The 20653-nt window shown below is 31.8% G+C and overlaps 1 protein-coding gene across 2 annotated transcripts; it reads right to left on the reverse strand.

Annotated features, from left to right (window-relative positions):
• Positions 1-466: 466 nt before the first annotated feature.
• On the reverse strand, positions 467-19903 carry LOC139975345 (uncharacterized). Of its 2 annotated transcripts, XM_071983225.1 has the most exons (18): positions 18507-19903; positions 17636-17890; positions 17218-17268; positions 16889-17011; positions 16028-16052; positions 15795-15874; positions 15389-15404; positions 15105-15157; positions 14761-14791; positions 14393-14454; positions 13781-13948; positions 12862-12972; positions 11858-12030; positions 7220-7339; positions 5958-6069; positions 5652-5745; positions 5092-5173; positions 467-4723 (listed from the first exon to the last, which is right to left on the reverse strand). In XM_071983225.1, exons 1-18 carry the CDS (start codon positions 18808-18810, stop codon positions 4628-4630), a joined length of 1956 nt encoding a protein of 651 aa, XP_071839326.1. In that variant the 5' UTR covers positions 18811-19903; the 3' UTR covers positions 467-4627. The 2 variants fall into 2 exon arrangements, with proteins under 2 accessions (XP_071839326.1, XP_071839327.1); XM_071983226.1 differs by lacking the exon at positions 17636-17890 and having other exon boundaries at positions 18507-19899.
• Between the last annotated feature and the right edge of the window lie 750 nt (positions 19904-20653).

Raw genomic sequence — 20653 nt, forward strand, 5'->3', positions numbered from 1 at the left:
GATGCAGTTAATTTGTGTTCGATCTTCATTCCTAAAGTCATGAATTAAAGGTGCCTGATAGAATTGAAAGAGATTTATCCCACGAATCTTATTTTAGAATTCGTCATGGTACTCTCCGTAGCATTCATTTTCGAAACATGAGTGTATCTCATTTGATATCTCATTGTTTCAAAAAAATAAATCATGTGTGGGTGTCATATGACAATAAATAGACATAAGATTTCACTTTCGTTTTATGTTGTTTTGATACATCGCTATATGATTGCCGTATGAATGGAGGCAGTCGTGTGACTATAGACTCCTCTTGGTATAAAGTTTTACGGCAAATGTTTTACACTCAATAATAATAATTCCAAACTTTTTGTAAGTTACAATTAATACTATTTCATGTCAAGAAAGTAGAGAGAGAGACAGAGAGGGAAAAGAACGCAATAACAATAGACAATGTAATCAAAAATGAAAAAAATATTTTTGAAACTTATTGATTAGGTTAATATCATTCGATCAATCGATAATAACATTTTTACAAAATATGTGATTACGTTAAAATGACGATTATGAACACAGCGAAATGAATTATAACTTATACGTAATTGTAACTTGGTGTCGCATTTGCTAATCACTTGTGTGTAATAAAGCGATAGGGCTACACACACTGAAAATGAGGAATGTATTTGTGTATTGATCGTAGTTATCTGATGTTTTTTTATTTGCTTCATATTATTACAGGTTCCATGAAGCCATGAAATATCAAGATGTACACCTAATTACCATAGCGATATTATTGATATATGTAACTGTGAAGAACATTAGATGAGTCAACTCTGACGTAATTATGGCGTCACAATCAAGTCTCGTTAGCCTACATGGAGTATCGTCACTAACCTTTTCTGGAAAGTTGCCAAAGGCTATACGAATGGAATGAAATCATTCGTCTTTCGAAGGAACATTGATAACGTCCCAATGATATTTTTCTCATTGTCGGCCATTTTGTTTTTGTTTTTTGTTGAGCATCAATCATATCAATTGAAAGACAATACTCGACCTAGTAATGGAAATAAGAACGCATTATTGGTTGTTGTATCATTATGGAACAGGATAGAATTTTGAAATGTTATGTTAAGCTGTACATTTGAATATGTTGGTGCAATGCAAAATATAGCTTTCACGTCATTGTTGAAACCTTGAGAAAAAAATATATATACGGATTGTGTTAATATGAGTTAAATGCCAATATCTGTTTCTTCTTCACTAATGATAAACTATTGTAATGAGAGTTTTTTTTAAAGAGTCGGTAGGTTATTTTCATTGCCTATTCCCAGTTTCATAATCTATGGTAACACGTTCATTCCGTAATAACTTAACTTTTACTGCAATTGGTTTTTGACATCAAATTTTGAAACTTTGAATCAGAACATGACAGTCAGAAAGTTTGGTAGAACTATATATATTCAGTTGGGTTTTTAGATATTCACTAGCATTATTAGATGGCTCCCAAAGAATAATAAGCCATATATAACAAACCTATGATGTCCATTTGTATATATATTGTTTGATAATCCCATGGTTCAGTATGCTTCTTAACGTCAGACACAGCAAAGATTATGCGGCTGTACGTTTATTACAAATTAATGAAAGTAATTATTGTTGATTCATTATAATAAAGGATACCATTGAACACTGGTTATTTTATGATTATCACCTTTACTACTAATTAGTACATATTGAAATAGAAATTGGAGCATTACTTAAATAACAAACTACACAATGCCTTTTTTTTTTTGCTTAGAGAAAGTGAAATGATGAAGCTAGTCAATGAACTAACTCTGTATAAAGCAGGGAAAAAAAAACAAAGAAAAAAAAACAACCATAAGAAATTAAAACATAAAATTCTGCGATTTTCAGACATAACATTAATATAGGACTAAATAATGAATTTCTACTTATTGGAGTTTTCACCTGTTCGCTCCCATAGGGAGGATGACATATGCTATATGACATATTGTTTCTATGTTATATCCAACATCAATCAATTAATTTTTGAATTGCAATATAAATGAGTATTTCAACAAAAGTGATGATCTAATAAATTGAAAACAAAATTGTACAACACACCGCTTTTCTACTCTCCAAAACCTGTGTATGAAAGTAAATGTAAGTATTCTGTTAGGTTTGATACATCTGACATAACAAAATGATAAAAATTTAGATCCAATCATTTCGGAAAGATATTCACTATGCCATTATTAGTATTGTCTTTAAATCAGAATATTAATTAGCTCATTTGAAAATCAGCATATTTATACATACATTTCATGTGCTGAAAATGGGAATTTCTATTAGGTATACGGGTATATTCTCTAATTGAATAAGCAAACAAAATTGGTTCAACATAAATCACACAGTCAATGTGAACATAATAGGTGAAGAAAGAAATTCGAAATTTGAAATTGTTTTGAAGATGTGATTAATCATTTTACCAAATATGATTTAAAAAAAAACAACTCTGTGGTTAACCCTTCTTCCCATCGAACCATTCACTTAATGAGCATTCCTTATTAAAATTCAGAACGTTTTCACTCTGGTTTCAATTATTGACATTGGTAAATCTGTATGTTATTCTCGATGGAACTTAATTCTAGTTATAAGCAAAGTGGATGCAATAAAAGGTTCACATATTTGACTTTTTAAGTTGGAAAAGACGAAATGAATTTAGAGAAAACAAAAATTGATAAAAAAGCATACTAATTAAATGAAACATTTCACGAAGAGAAAAGTCGTTGAACTTTTCAAATTGTTTTTCTGTTCTCAAACCTGAAATGCTTGGATACTCGTGGGTTGATTCCTTTCATTAACCAAGCTGTTGCTTAAACCTTTTCAAAGGTTTCTTTTATTCATCACATTTAATCTCATCTCATATTCATTTTCCCTACTTACTCGAAGTCTACGTAAACACTTCAGATATTCCATTCATTCTCAATGTGTTTCAGTTTTCTCGCGGTCTCTGTACCTGTCAATTTTTTTCCCCACATTCAGGCAAGACAATCTATTCTATGTCATAAAATGACCCGCATTATATGCAGTCACTTTAGTCATAGAATGAAAACAATGTGTCAGCAAAAGTTAGTTGCATTTTCGATGTTTTGATCGCTGTGTGATACATAATGACTTTCTTAAACCTATACACTAACACGCCAACTTCCTTGTGTAATATATCGGTTAGGTTTTGCATTCGTATGTAAAATCATACATGCAGTCATGTGTAATCCCCATTATCCCCGAACTATACAATATATAGCGTTGCCGTTTGCACACACAAAAAACAGCAAGTAAAATGAACATCATATATTATACATAAGTAATTGAAATCTTAATATTTCATTTTGATGTAAAAAAACTTATCAAAATACCGTTATGAAAAACCCACAATATCGAAGTACTTTTGGAAAACATTCATTGAAACGTTTTTGTTTATATTCCCATTCACTTGAAAATGTTCATACAAAAGACAGATGGAAAATTATATGTAATAGGTATGAATAAACTTACTAGCATTAGTATATTTCTTCTAAATTACCATAAATCATACAGAAAATTACTACTAAAGCAATTATTGTTACAAGCATCATCGTATGACATATAGCAAAACTTTCCCCTCATCTCAACTATGTGCACTTCTATGTCAAAGTGGGTTTCTGATTTTCTCTCGAATTATAATTGAATTATGAATATACATTCGGTCATGATTTCCTCTTCATTTCATGAATTGTTTTTTAATAAATATTTACACTTCATTTTCAGATACCAAGGTTCATTATCCTTCTCAAATTATTGAATAAAATCACCTTAAAACGCAGTATGTATATCCTCGCCACTTTTACACCTTTTTTTGTTGCTTTCAAGCAGTATAATGTAATGTATTACTTGCAAAAAGAAATATACAGTGAGTTTTGCATTGTTATGAACAGTTTGCAAAAGTGCTGTTTCAGACTTAAGTATTACTTTAACATCTACAGAGGAAAAAGAAAGGCGATATTTGATCTCACATATTTTCAGGCAACGAATTGTATTTCTTTGTAAACTCAAGTAAAGAAACGTGCCAGCATATAAACTTCAAATCTTTACATACAGAAAAAAATGATTTCATTTTGAGAAAGATTTTTATTAAAATTGGCCAGAGCTCAATATGAAATTTAAGGAAGAAAAAGTAGCTCAAGTTGATAATTGGTACTACCGGATACCGGATACTGGATCTTCTCTTGACGACAGCATTGATTTATTTGTAGTCATTTCTTGATTATTTTAAGATAATATCCTTTTGATCAAGTCTTGTCGCACATTAAACATACTTTGGCTAGACTTTTCCTTACAAGTTCCTAATTACATTAGGTTAATGAACGGCCTCGATGTTTTTTTTTTCATTCGCACACATATTTTTCGAGAATTCACAAAGACACAAAAATTATCCTCTGTGACTGGAAAATTTTTTTCCTTTTCCTTGGTCGTGAACTTGTTTCTGCTCTACCCGGTCGGCGGTATTAAATTGAATACGGTTTCAAGAAAACCGGGATATTGAATTACTTTCCGGTGGAAAATGTCTTTTGGATATATTACCAACCGTAAACCATTAAGTTCCACCGAAATTGGTAACCGCGGTCATAGGTGCGTAAAGATCGGAGGTTGGGATCTCGTAAAAACTATTTTCCATTATAGCCTCGAAAATCTAAAAAGGGAAACATGAAATACATCGTACATCGTACATCGTACCAGAAAATAATCACGGTTCTCATATGAAAATTTTTTCTTTTTACAAGATTTAACTTTCTATTCACTAATGAATTATAATATAGGTAAATATGTAATAAAATAACAAATCCAAATTAACAACTAAACAAAGAAAAGCAACAGTTGGTATCGCGTGGTTACTCGTTGGCTCAAAAAGGACGAAAGGTGAATTAATTATTTGACACAACAGATTTGTAGAAGACGTTAGCACAAGGAAACTTGGAGAGCATTCAGAGATGTAAACTCTAGGGTTTATATTTATAGTGCATTTAATGTTATATAAAATGTTACTGTGAACAAGTTTACCTTTGTAAATGATTCTTTCAAATTTGAGACAGTTGGTCGAGCGGAATAATCTTTATTCCAGCATTCAAACAAGCTTTTATTTCTGTGAATGAGTACAGTATATATATCATATAAATAAATAACCATAAAATAAATATAACTGATTAAAATGAAAATCAATTATTCATTAATGCATCAAATGTTCTCCGTGTCACAAATTCAATTTGCGAACATAACTGTCTTTTCTTTAAAGATAGTATTAGAAACATTTAAACACTGTATAGGACTTATCACAAGTGAATTATTAAAGCCAGCACGGGCTTCAGCCTCCCCCCCCCCCTCCACGCATCCGCATCCGCACTGCCCCCAACCCTTCTCCTACAGTGAACATTGTTTTGCCCTTTCAAGTTTCTCCATCAAAACTAAATGCAAGAGGCACAATTTGGCGTTACAAATGGAAATTCTTCAATTTCGTCTTCATGTATACGTTCAAATGATCTTCGACTTAATAAAAAATGACCTCCAGTCCCCAAATTAAGATGCCAAGGAAAGCAGATGGTGCTGTGCAGGTTTATACTTACTGAAGTTGTTGGTATCTCTCTGGCCAGGGTTTTCCTGGACCTATGATGGCCTCTTCCGTATGTAACTCTTGATCTACAAGGAATGGCGAGTTCCCTGTAAAAGTCAACGCGATGAAACAAGAATAAGTTGTATCACCCAAATTAGGTGCATTACATACCACCAACAGGTAAAAAGCAGTTTCTCATTAAAAATCAAAACAGTTAAAAGTTCCGGTTTTATGAACTATTTTCATGCACTTTGATCGTAAAACAAACTATGTAATGAAAATAATTAAAGCAACATAGGAATTATATTTATATTCTTACCAACGGACATCATTTCCCACATTAAAACCGCTATAGACCAAACGTCACTCCCCTGATTGTATTCATTTCTTAGTAAGGCCTCCGGTGCAAAGTGGTTTAATGAAGCTATAACCTGGAGATTCAAATGTGACATATATAGTTAAAACAAAAATTAGGAGCTGGTTAGAGGAAGAAAGTCACACATTTTTTTTTAAAGTGAATTATGTTATAGTTATATTGTAAAATGGCGTGTATTACTAAATGAACAAAAATTGAGAATGAAAAAAAAATGAGATGAATTATACCAGATATTATAATCAGATAACATAAAATATCATGCTAGATGCTTTACTCAGATAACATGAATTATACCAGATATTATACTCAAATAACATGAAATATCATGCTAGATACCATACACAGATAACATGAAATATACACGATTCTATAGGCCTACAACTATATACTGTATTCTTTTAACAATAACAATGTTAGATACTATAATCAGATAGCATGAAATATGCTAAATACTATACTCAGATAATATGATATATGCTAGATACTTTACTCCAATAAATACATCGGATACTTTACTCAGATAACACCAAATATGTTATATACTTTACAAAGATAACAAAACAATATGATAGATACTGTGCGCAGATAACATGAAATATGTTAGATACTATACACAGATAACAAAAGATATGTTATATTATATACACATATAACAACATATATATTAGATACGATACGAAGATAACAAGGAATATGCTATATACTATACATAGGTAACAAAAGAAATGCTAGATTCTATACTCAGATAACAACATATATGTTAGATACTATACACAGATTACATGAAATATTTTAGATACTTTACTCAGATAACAAGCAATACTGTATACGCAGATAACATAAAATATGTTAGATACTTTACACAGATAACATGAAATATGTTAGATGCTATACACAGATTACAAAAGATATGCTAGATTCTTTACTCAGATAACAACATATAGGTTAGATGGTATACACAAATAACATGAAATATGCTATATACGATACACAGATAACATGAAATATGTAGATAATATATTCAGATAACATGAAATATGTTAGATACTATACTCAGATATATCAAATATCATGGTAGCTACTGTAATTATAACATGAAATGTCATTAACGATGACATCAAATGCTCAAAATATTTTTCTTAAAGATAGTAGATATCATTTTATGGGACGAACGGTAATAAAAAATAGCACGAACGAGAAATTACCTGCATCTTTTTAGTTGCCACTATCTCTGATGCGTCTTCTGATAGACAAAAATCGTATAGTTTGCAGTCTCCTTGATTGGAGAGTAAAACCTTCTTCAATGATAACCCGGGATGAAGAAACTATTGTTATGAGTAAAGAAGAGTAATTCATCATGAAACAACGCAATATAACTGTAAAAGGAAATGTGTATCACGAAAAAGAAGTTAAACGACCCGCGTAACAAGCACATTACTTTAATCAGATACTCCCATGGTTTTAAAAAAAACTTATTATATATATTCTACATCTTTTGGCTGAAACCAGATTCGAGGAGCATTATGTATCTTGCAGAGACAGTGTTTTAAAATCTGATAAAATGTCATGCAAGTATCTGGTAACAGCAGAATGAATAATGTCATCAAGACATGTTAATTTAGTTGAAATTGGTTTGTTTGCTTTTGTTATATGCGACTCAGTTATACAGCAACAATAAAATAGTAGCAAACTATGTACACAGTGGTGTATTCGAAAGAAAGAGAATGTTGACAAGTTAGCAATAATTACAGATGTATCATATATATTACAAGAACAATCATCAGCAATATGAAGGTTTGATAACATCGACCATGATTATATCATAGGCCACGTACTATTTGATCAACCTCCTGAAGTGAGCAAGGGATTTATCGGATGAAAACAGTTTACAGTCAAGCATCCATACTGTATGCTATGTATATAGAACACATGAACGAGATGTATTGATGATGTGATTTATGCTACTACGTACTATGATCAACCTCCTGAACTAAGCTAGGGGTTTATCGGATGAAAACAGATTACAGTCAAGCATATAAAGTACACATGAACGAGATGTATTGATGATGTGATTTATGCTACTACGTACTATGATCAACCTCCCGAAATAAGCAAGGGATTAATCGGATGAAAACAGTTTACAGTCAAGCATCCATACTGTATGCTATGTATATAGAACACATGAACGAGATGTATTGATGATGTGATTTATGCTACTACGTACTATGATCAACCTCCTAAACTAAGCAAGGGGTTTATCGGATGAAAACAGATTATAGTCAAGCATCCATATGCTATGTATATAGAACATATGAACGAGATATATTGATGATGTGATTTATGATACTACGTACTATGATCAACCTCCTGAAGTAAGCAAGGGGTTTATCGGATGAAAACAGATTATAGTCAAGCATCCATAGCTATGTATATAGAACACATGAACGAGATGTATTGATGATGTGATTTATGCTACTACGTACTATGATCAACCTCCTGAACTAAGCAAGGGGTTTATCGGATGAAAACAGATTACAGTCAAGCATATAAAGTACACATGAACGAGATGTATTGATGATGTGATTTATGCTACTACGTACTATGATCAACCTCCCGAAATAAGCAAGGGATTAATCGGATGAAAACAGTTTACAGTCAAGCATCCATATGCTATCTATATTGTACACATGAACGTGATGTATTGATGATGTGATTTATGCTACTACGTACTATGATCAACCTCCTAAAGCAAGCAAGGGATTAATCGGATGAAAACAGTTTACAGTCAAGCCTCATTATGCTATGTACATAGTACACATGAACGAGATGTATTGATGATGTGATTTATGCTATTGCGTACTATGATCAACCTCCTGAACTAAGTAAGGGATTTATCGGTCGAAAACAGTTTACAGTCAAGCATCCATAGCTATGTATATAGAACACATGAACGAGATATATTGATGAAGTGATTTATGCTACTACGTACTATGATCAACCTCCCGAAATAAGCAAGGGATTAATCGGATGAAAACAGTTTACAGTCAAGCATGCATATGCTATCTATATAGTACACATGAACGTGATGTATTGATGATGTGATTTATGCTACTACGTACTATGATCAACCTCCTAAAGCAAGCAAGGGATTAATCGGATGAAAACAGTTTACAGTCAAGCCTCCTTATGCTATGTACATAGTACACATGAACGAGATGTATTGATGATGTGATTTATGCTATTGCGTACTATGATCAACCTCCTGAAGTAAGCAAGGGATTTATCGGATGAAAACAGTTTACAGTCAAGCATCCATACTGTATGCTATGTATATAGAACACATGAACGAGATGTATTGATGATGTGATTTATGCTACTACGTACTATGATCAACCTCCTGAACTAAGCAAGGGGTTTATCGGATGAAAACAGATTACAATCAAGCATCCATATGCTATGTATATAGAACATATGAACGAGATATATTGATGAAGGGATTTATGCTACAATATATAGTATGTTCTGTACTTTATATATATATATATATATATATTGAATATATATATATATATATATATGTCACATTGACTGCTATAAGAGAATATTGTGGTTAAGTGGTTGGGCAAGGCACTTAATCTCCACTGCCTCTCTTCGCCCAGGTGTATACGTGTAGAATTGTGAGGTAACTTGTAAATATAGTTGGGTGGACCGGTTTGTGGTTGTACCACATGGAAGGTCCCCCGGGGGACACATAGATTTGGTGTAATATAGAGCCCCAAGATGGATGTTTGAATTGCGCAAACTTTGGTGTGTGCGTGTTGCAAGTTGGCCTTGATCAAGACTTTCAACCTCCAACTGTAACGTTACTGGAATACACCGTCAAGTCACAATATTATAGGAGGCAAATACAGTTATATTGTAAGGATTAAGAATACATAATTCCCTTAAAATGCTTTTAATTGGACTGTGTGATTATATTTTCTAATGTTACCCGGGCTGCGATATCTACTGTGGCACAGTAAACAAACAAAAATGCCGTTTGTATCTATGCAAACTAAATGAGATTGGCTTAAAATAGTCCACGTCCAAACTTTTCTTGCTAACAAATGTAGTTCTGTAAACTGAAACAATTCTTGACTGTAAATATTCATATATATTTACAATAATACAAGAAGACAAACATTATGTAGATATTTTAATATTTAGTGGGTTTAGGCTACAATTAATTTTTAAATATGCGACTTTTTTTTTTTTTAAATATGCGACTCAAGTTACTGTTCAAGTTACCACAGAGTTGGTCACTGTTAGAACTTTCTTTTCTTCGGTAAGTTTATAGATTTTATTTGAACTTGATATTAACTAGCTTTTGTTACAAGCTCCAATAGGGTACAATAATGTTTCACAAGCGACAAACAAGTACAATTGAGTACACACACAATTGTATTCTAAACCAACTAAATATTGAAATATCTACATAATGTTTGTCTTCTTGTATATTGTATTTCTTTGAGGAAAGGTTTTATAAACTATACAGTGTTACACTCGTCAAAGTTGTTTTGAAACTTAAATATCAGTTTAACAAGTAATTACAAAAGCAGCGTTCAGTTGATACTCCTTTCGATTTCAAAAGCGAAAGTTTAATCAGAAAGTTCATTCAGTTAATAGACATCGATTCAAAATAGAATGTGAGAATATGAAAGAGAAGGCAATATAACTAAGCCTACTTATTTAGTTGCAAGGTTATTTCCAATCAATTAATATATTTTTCACTGCAATTGGTTAAATAATACAACCTTGTACCTGGGATACTTAACGACATTCGGTTGTGCTTTGCTAGTTCGTGAGCAACAAACTACCGATTTGCACAGCAAAATGTAAACTCTGTGAATTACAACTTTCAGTTTTATGGGACACGCTGAAGTAAAATTAATTAGGTTGAAATGAGAGTTGAGAAATTGGGGAAATCTATTTTAATAGGACCAAGTTATACTTGTTTGTGTATATATGTGTGTGTGCAAACATGTGGGGTGGGGTGGGGTTGGGATGGAATTGAATGGAAACAATTTGTCCCTTTTCACCTCACGAATATCGAAAGATGTAGTCACGTGGTATGTTGATTACGTTGAGCAGACATTGAAATGAAAGCAGATGTATTACTTGATACAAACATTCATTGACTGACTGCCTGATATACATAATATCACTATCTCAACATTAAAAATACAAGATACCATGGCACTATTAAATATCATGGAAAAAAACTACCTTGAATTGTTATTGTAGCCTCGTTTTGTATATAAAAAGCACATTGTAGATTTGTAGACGATTTATCAGGAGAATGAAGACAAAACAACATGGCGGAACGAGTTAAATGTGTTTACAAGATAGTGATGATGATGATGATGATGATGATGATGATGATGATGATGATGATGATGATGATGATGATGATGATGATGATGATGATGATGATGATGATGATGATGATGATGATGATGATGATGATGATGATGATGATGATGATGATGATGATGATGATGATAAGCATGAATATCGGCCTCGAAGGTAGTTATTTTATGATGCTGTATATGAAGTGAAGGTCTGTTATTTACACTTCAGGTCAGGTGAATATCAATTTCACAGTTTTAGCTCATTACAGATGTTGTGTACAATTTGGAAAACCATTTCAAGTAGGAAAGCCGTAGTCGACTAGGGATCGTACCTACGACCTTCCAGATTCTAGCTTCTAATGTCATCTTTTGTCCCCTATCCACTCGATCATAGCACACAAAGTGCATGTCGTGTCAACAAGTCAGTATGTGCAGAAGTGTATGTCAACTTACCCCATAAGAGTGGATCACTTCCATGCCCGACATGATACCAGAAGCGTGTTTCATTATATCCGAAACCATCATGCTAGGGAATGGACTTGTTTCAGCATTTGGATCACTTTTACCAAGCACCTTACTTTCCAACGTTTCACATATAAGATGCTCGTTAATCAGATAAAAATTGGCTGAAAGAAAACAAAAATCAATATTTAATAATTAGACATAATTACAAAGTATAAATACAATATGTTGTCCCTATAAAATACAAAGAAATGCTTATACACAACACATTATATAATCGTTTGCTTTTATTCAAACTCGCAATATGCTTTGCAGATTAGATTATCTCTTTCAATACAATGGTTATTTAAAACGTCGAATCAATTCCACAGACTCTATAAAAAAAAGGGTTGAAGTTGTGCGTTCAAAGTTCGAAATGAAGAGTAAAATAAAAATTGGAAATTTATCTCTCGCCAATTCAGCGTTTCATCTTACAGTTTGATCGATATATCTCCAGAATTTGGACGGCTCGCGTCCAAATTTTAGCACTGTTACCCAATGAGTTTGGTGCTTAACTTTCTTCCTTTCTTTACTGTTAACAGTTACATCAATTGACAAAATGTCGACTTAAAAATGTGAAATTCGATAGATCATGAGGTATCTAAAAAATAAATTAATGGAACACTTGATTGTTCGATTGTTCATATTGTGGTGTAACGGTGTTTTGTTTCAGTATTCATAAAATTGTTGGGAAATTTGACTTTCTGGCCAAACAAACATACGTTTGGTCGAATCAAGGTACCAACACCCTCAGATTGGCCTTATGCATGTTTTCTCCTTAACCTTCCTATTATAGTTTCACTAGAGACTTTGGCATGCTAATTAAGTCTTTAATCCGTTACTACCTGAATAACGGATAATCAAGAACGATCACACGACAAAAATTCAACCAATCACAGCCTAAGAATCTAAATAACGTTTAAGGTTTTTTTTATTTTAAAATAAAGAGTTCTCACCTTTGTCTATAGCGATACCCTCAATGCTTGTGATATGGTCAGTATTGGGCATCTCGAGTGCTCTCTTAACAAAAGCATCCCAGTGGATTTCTTTCTTCATTGCCTGTGATTCTAAATTTGTATTTAATAGAAACATTTTACGTTTTTATAAAGGTATATAGTTGTTACTCGGATATACGCTATGTGTATGATTCTGACGAAATCATGTAATAATATGCACATGTTCGAATTAAACACCTCTCAAACTAACATTGAGAACAATGCAGCCATAAACATGTGACTCAGTTACTACCAATCAGTGAGATCTTTAAACTCTAATCCAATTAATCTCTAATCCAATACAGAGATTTCTGTTCCACAGCTTAGTTGTTTATTCTTTACTTTCTTTTTCAGCGGTAAATCTTTATAGTATTTCCCTACTTTCATCGTTGCATTATGTCTACTGAGTTTTATTAAACGTTTAGAAAAAGTTTCCATGTACATCAATTATCCTTCTAGTTAGTTGCATGGTACTGCAGCACTGCTCGAAGAGAGACATAGCTTTAAGAACTTTTTTAATTTATCGTTATATAATCGAAAGAAGACATTGGTTATGAAATGTCTTGTGTTTATTTCAGAGAATTGTAACAGTTCTTCAATTAAAGCATTTTGAATGATAATAAGTGATCGATGCTGCTCTGAGTTTCTGTCATATGATACAATACAATAAACTTGTCTCTAGGTTAGCAGTCAAGAAGGTGTTATAAACATGGTTGACCTCTTGTGGATATATAAATGTTTAGTATGTGTCACTTTTGTTCAACTAAGTAATACAAGTTCTATGATTATATAATCCACTGTTTAACAACACACCACTATTTAAATATGAAATGGTTTTACTCAAGCAATACACGTGTGATTATGATGATGAGACGCTTACCTGTCACTGTGGTGAAAACAACACATCTGTTACTTTCTCGAGAAACCGCGATGGTCCCCATCCATCGATTATAAATCTCCCCCATCTTCAAATTTAAGATGAGACACATATCATTCTCGCCAAACATTTTCCCACCTGATGACGTTTCATTGGTCGTAGCATAATAGTCTATGAGTAAGAAGGGAAAATAAAGCATTTTAGTTTTCGAAATCAATCTTTCATTTCGAATTTTCAAACTGTGCAAGGTTATTTTCAACATAATTATAACATGTTCTAAGCTATATTAGGGGGAAGTGCTATAGAAACACAACCACAATTAATTTATTAAACAGATCAGTTATCATAAAATGTACTCTTTTAATATCATGTGTAGTTCTTTAGATCTTGAATGCCTTAAACTGATCAATAAAAGTTGCTGGACCAATAATAATTATCCACAAAACAATGTTTATGACGAAGGTATTCTGTTACTTTTTATAGATTGCAGTAACAGTTCTACAATGTGTGTTTTTTGTAAACAACTGGATGAAATGTCATAATGATTTTCATTGAAGAGAATATAAAAAGAAAAGAAGAAAAATCTTTCAAATAGTTTTTTAGTAAAGTTATTACTTTCACTTTCGGCCGAATATTGAGAAACTTCTTCATCGGTAGGAATTTTTGGTAACTGCAATCTGAGGAGGAATACAAATATATTTAAATTCGAGCTTATCTAAATTCTAATTTCTTTCAAGTTGAGGAAACGTTGTATTGTTTGAAGAATACGAATACGGTAACAATGAATGAGTTATTTTACATAACTTACAGATATTTAAATCATTTATTGAAATAACCTTGGAAAATCAACATTACAGAATAAAACTAAAAATAAATAATTAAAAAAAACATTAAACCAACTTCACATTTCTGTTAATTCAGTAGTTCATGTTGATGATTACTGAGATTATGATAAATTATTTTAAGGATTTTGAAGTTCTTACTTCGGAGGACCTGTAAAACTTCTCTTCAAAGCTGTCGATGTAGATAAAAAATAGAAGTAGGATGAAATACAAAAGAAAAGGACTAAGTATATATACAAAAGGGTTAAGTATATGCTATATACATAAATATACATACATATATATATATATATATATATATATATATATATATATATATATATATATCCAACTCTATGTTCAACTATATGTAAATCTATTTATATGTATCTGTTTATTTCTATCAAGGAATTATCTAAAAACTACTCTTACGTGAATAAAGTTTAATTACACTGCAAAATAAACCAAAAAAAGAATGGAGTTGGATAAATAAAAATATGTCATACTTGATTCGTTTGTTCTAGGTAGAGTTGCATTCTTCCAAGAATCAATATCCGACCTAGAAAAAAAAAGATAGCAAATGAAGAAGCAACTGTATAAATAATGTGCTAAACAGACAATTAGTTGGGAAAGAGAGAGGTTAGGGGAGGGGGTGGGGGCAGCTGGAGAGGTGGGGGAGAGAGAGAGAAACAACAGAATAACAGACAATATTGTAGGTGTTTTGTTTCCTATTTTGTATAATCAACTGGGTTTAAAAATTCAATTTTGAAAGACTTTGAATTGTTCTTACATTTCAGGAGGCATTTCTGAAAAAGAAAAAGAAAAGGGATTTATATTTATATTATATAACTTAACTTCATATAATTATTACAGGAATAACACAAGAATCTACTAATGTGTTATTATACTGTTTTGTTCACTTTTAAAACATTGATTCAGACGTGTTGCTAACTACAGTATGCACTTTTTAACGATTGCAGAAAGCTTAATTACTTTTCCAGAAGAAAGGTAAACATTTTAGTTTAAGCTTTGTCAGAAGTTTTTAAAGTGAACAAGACAGTTATGAAGAAACTTACTATATTGGTTAACTTACAATCTACATATAAAGGAAATATATATAACTTAGTTAGTTATTATGAATGCTTTATCTTAAATAATAGGCTTTATTGAGAAAATTTGGACAAAAAAGTTATTACTAGAATGTCTTGCTAAGGCGTCCTCTCGTCTTTGACATCCTCTTCGAAGGCTGGATTTACCGCCCAAAGATAGGTCGATACTAATGAAATGGAAAACAATGAAGAAACTAAAAATACCAAGATTTTAAAGTCATTTGAATCATATATTTATGTTTATTTTCCAGCCTAGTTGTTGTTCTGAAGTTGTGCTCAATTAACTATGTGCAAGGCAATAAAACTTGATAAAGACTTACGTTGGTATATTGGCTGTTAAAGATGCTGAAAGAATAAAAAACAAAAACAAAAAACAAGTAAACTAGTTCAATTTCCCCCAATAAAGAAGATACTAAGTAAGATCAAGTATCAATGGAACTTATAAATTATTAAAAACACATTATAGTTGTAGCGTATTATAAAAAACTGAAGCATAGTAAATAAACTAGCCCAGGATACTGAAAATAATGATAATTTCTTAATTTCAAGTAATGTTATATTCTTTTGAGTAAAAGGGCATTTATGGAGATCCTTTTTATTAAAGTTAATTATAAATCAAGATGTTTCTTTTCATGTAGAAATCATGGACTCTATAGTAAGCTTTCATGCTTTCAAAAATAGGTCCGATTGTTTATAGGCCCGATCAACATTACAACATTTAGCCTTTGGGATACACTTGGCATATCTTTATATATATATATATATATATATATATATATATATATATATATATATATATATAAATATATATATATATATACCGTTATGATTATATTAAAATTATTACAAATAACATTTACAGTATACATTTTGACTATTACTTTCGAAAGGGCTATGAACACCAACTAAGCTGAAATCAGAGTCTTTATTGCATTACAAAAAAATAAACTAATTATTTATTTCATGATATATATATATATATATATATATATATATATATATATATATACCGTTATGATTATATTAAAATTATTACAAATGACATTTACAGTATACATTTTGACTATTACTTTCGAAAGGGCTATGAACACCAACTAAGCTGAAATCAGATTCTGTATGGATTTACAAAACAAAAAACTAATAAGTTCGTTCATGAAACATTAAATATTTTCGAATCTCACCTTTAGCTCTCTTAATCCCTTTATAGAGACAAAATGCGAGAAAACTTGCAACAGCTGCTGCGATACTTGGAGGCACCCATGGCTCCTGGAGCCAATCTTGAGGGGGCGACGTTTCATCTGAAACTGAAATTATGCCATTTATTGTTTATTTTCATATAAACATGATTTGCATGATAAATCCCCCCCCCCCCATCCACCATTGAGAAGTTATCGCTAAAACATAATAACAAGTTCTGGTGTTAAAAAGAAAATTACAGCTTTGGTAATAAACAATTTTACAAGATTTTCAGATATTGATGGGAATTTAAATACTGGTATATGTTTCTTACCGAGTGTTGCTGGTACAGATTCGGAAGTTGATGAACGTTTGGTTGTACTTTCTGAATTATAAACAATAACAGTGATAACAAGTTAAGACGTTTATATTTTACTGTCAAAAACTGTAATGCGTAATGATTGTATTCATGTTTCATAAAATGTCATCAAACTTGGAAAGCTGTATATTTTCACGACCTTTTTACAACAGAATCTTCCTTTGAAAGTTACTCTGTCAGATTTCATAATTTGAACTTGAATTGATATCAAAAACAGTCAGATAGTCTTGTATACATGCGTCGGTAAGAGAGAACCCGTTTGCCATCCATAATGTATAGTATTTATTAATATTATGCAAATTTCTAGTGTTCAATGTGAATGAGAAACCCCATTATGATGATATCTTCTCTTCATTATCGTTTCAAAACCAACCTTCGATTGTGAACGTTTTGTTGTCCCAAGTGGTTATATTTGGTCCATATTGCCAGCTGGAACACTGGACAACATATATGCCAACGCCTACAGAATATTTGATCGCAGATCCGTTATCGGCCTTGGTGCGGTTTGTTTCTCCTTTACTGGTAACAGCCAAGCTCAGATTGCCCGGTGGCAATCCTCCGTGAGCTTGACATACAATTTCACTTCCTTCTTCCTTTTCGATTATATTCAGACTCAGATTCGGTGATACTACAAGAAACAGAAAACAGAACAGAGACATAGAGTAAAACAGTTTACTTTACTTTCTGAGATAAATACACTCTTTTTGTACACCTCTGTAATAACAGGTATTCCTGGCAACAATGAATTGTCTATATATCACCAAATAGAACTACAGTTAGTGTCGTTCAGGACCTTCAAGAACACACACATACACACACTTACACATTGACCATCAATATACCTGTTTGTTGACAGTGGTATCTTAAAGGGTAACCACTATTTCTTCCAAATATGGTAGAATGCGTGTAATGGGTCGCTCCTGTTTCAACACCCATTTTCTCTCACATCATGTTTTTAACACTATAGAAGGACAACACTATATCTAATTTAACTTCCCTGCATGACCATATGAAACTTGATAAAACTGCGATTGAAAACTTGGGCTGACTAAATTTTTGCAAAATTATGAATAATTGAGAGAAAAATAAAGAAAATGAAACACCTTTAAAGCAAAGGTGGGGAATCTATCTAAACTTCATGTAAAAACTTAGCCATTCTCAATTTTTATTTTATTTGTCAATCAAAGTCAAACTATCAAGATTCATTATTATTTTGTCTATACTGTCACATTCAACACTCTTACCGTAGGACTTTACAAATACTGATGTATTCCATTGTAATTCCGCATCTTCAAACCCGGCCGAGCAGGTTAAAGTATCATTGCTGTTTCCTACTTTATACGCTATAGTTGATGTCGAATTAAACAGCTGACTTTCAGTGGTAGATGAATTCCAAGTTGTTATATTCCTTTCCTCAATTAGGGTTGAATTCCACGTCAGATGTACCATTGGTTTCGAATTCAATGCATGACAAGTGATATCGAATATTTCATTTTCTTCCAGCCAAATCTCATCGCTAATGTTATTTCCATCTTTTGAAAGAGACATCACTGGGGGCACTGAAGAAAAACAAATAAAACTCTCTGTTGATTGGAGTCGTTAATATTTCTTTAAATATGCTAGCAATATATCAAATTATTCCCATGTACGTCAAAAAAGTGCCAGTTAATTAAGCGTGAAAAATGAAATAATATTAGAGTACTGAAACCAAAACTATTTTACGACAGTCTGAGAATCATATCTTGATTTGTATTATGTCAGCTTTTGTTTGTTTGTGTAATACAATATATCCTAAATTTTTGTATATACCTCAATGATCTAAGGTTAATTTATTAGATTATTTACAAAAAATATCGATAGATTATCCTGGCTCAAAAAGAGTTGTCTCAAGATATAACTTTTCCGTCTTTAGTTTTAACAATAGCTAATAGTTTTCTTCTTTGCTACTCTATTGCATGCACGAAATGTCGAACGTTACCATCCATTATAATGTATTGTCCAGCTATTTCTTTATTGTAAATTATATTATTCATAAGAAGAACCCTCGGGTACTTACTTTTGGGATCTCTTCTAGATTTGATAAATATATTTATCTAAGTACTTTTAGGGAATCATACTGCCTATTGTTTCGGCAGACATATAAAAACTTATACCATATTAAAACTTTACTTAAATGTTATTAAAAACTTTTAAATGCCACTACACGAAAGACTGGTAATTCGTATTGTTTTGTAAGTTTAAAAGACAATTTACATTTTGTATAATTTCAAAAGTTAAGCCCCATTCACACTTTTAGTTGTCACTCTTTTTTGAAATGTTCTTATATTTTACAATTATTAAAGAGTGAATGAGTTTCACGATGCTTTTAAATTATGCCCTTGTATCGTAATCTGTTTTATGTTCTTTCATTTACAAATTTGATGTCATGTTCTTACTACTAACATAAACCCTCGTTGAAAATACCGTAAAAGGGTGACAGGGTCATTTTACAGTTTGGTATTCCCAAAAGACGTGAATATATACGTTTCTTCAAAACTAATACCGTGGAATAGATATTATTATCGTTAACTTTCCGTCAGCATGATTGGAAACTCATTTTTTTGTACTTCAAATGATTCATTTTTTTTCACATTGTCAATCTAACCAATTGGTACATAGGAATTGATCACTTGGATTTTACGTCCTCATTCCAAGCAACTTCAAGATTGCAATCCACAACTGATTAATTGCGATTTTGTAATTTTTTGGGCACATATTTCGGACAAATAACCTGAAAATTTGGAATTTTGTACGTTCTTTATAAGATACCTTACACTCAGAGTCAAGTTAAAGCAGCATAGTGATGGTTGACGAATACCATCACCAGGTATGAATATCAAAGGAAATGCATAATCACGACCTTGTTTTGTCTCAAAAAACTAAAAAATGATATTTTGGCAGAGAACTGACAATAATCTTCCCTTTGAATAATTAATAAATGAGTAATAACAATGATTAAAACCCTTTATGGATAATTTTGTAAACTGAGTCTGAGTTTTGGCTTTTGTTTATTAAGAATTATACACCAAATTGATCTATATATTAATTAAATAGTTTCTATATAAGCTGTTGTGAAGGTAAACAACATAATGCCATACAGTTTTTGGGTGAAAACATGAGCATTTTACGCAATATCACTGAGTATGAAAGAGACGAATTCCAATTTCGACAGGTTGGATTTTGCTTCGAACAATGGGTCGTATTACACATACTATGTCGAAGACAATGGATTCCATGGGCAGTATTTTACCCCTCACCACTTCAAGGGGGTAGGTCAGAACATGTCTAGCTAGGATGAAATAATTTCAGTAATTTTAACCTTACAAAAGTAGGCAATTTTTTACTCTCTGCA

Source organism: Apostichopus japonicus, chromosome 10 (genome assembly GCF_037975245.1).
Source record: "Apostichopus japonicus isolate 1M-3 chromosome 10, ASM3797524v1, whole genome shotgun sequence".
In the NCBI taxonomy this organism is placed as follows: Eukaryota; Metazoa; Echinodermata; class Holothuroidea; order Aspidochirotida; family Stichopodidae; genus Apostichopus; species Apostichopus japonicus.

Excerpts from the sequence above, each read along its gene's own strand:
- LOC139975345 (XM_071983225.1), bottom strand. The coding sequence starts at position 18,810 with ATGTCTCTTTCAAAAGATGGAAATAACATTAGCGATGAGATTTGGCTG. Across the intron at positions 13,949-14,392 it reads ATATTCGGCCGAAAGTGAAA|ACTATTATGCTACGACCAAT; the intron begins GTAATAACTTTA and ends TCTTACTCATAG. Across the intron at positions 6,070-7,219 it reads TGGCAACTAAAAAGATGCAG|GTTATAGCTTCATTAAACCA; the intron begins GTAATTTCTCGT and ends TTGAATCTCCAG.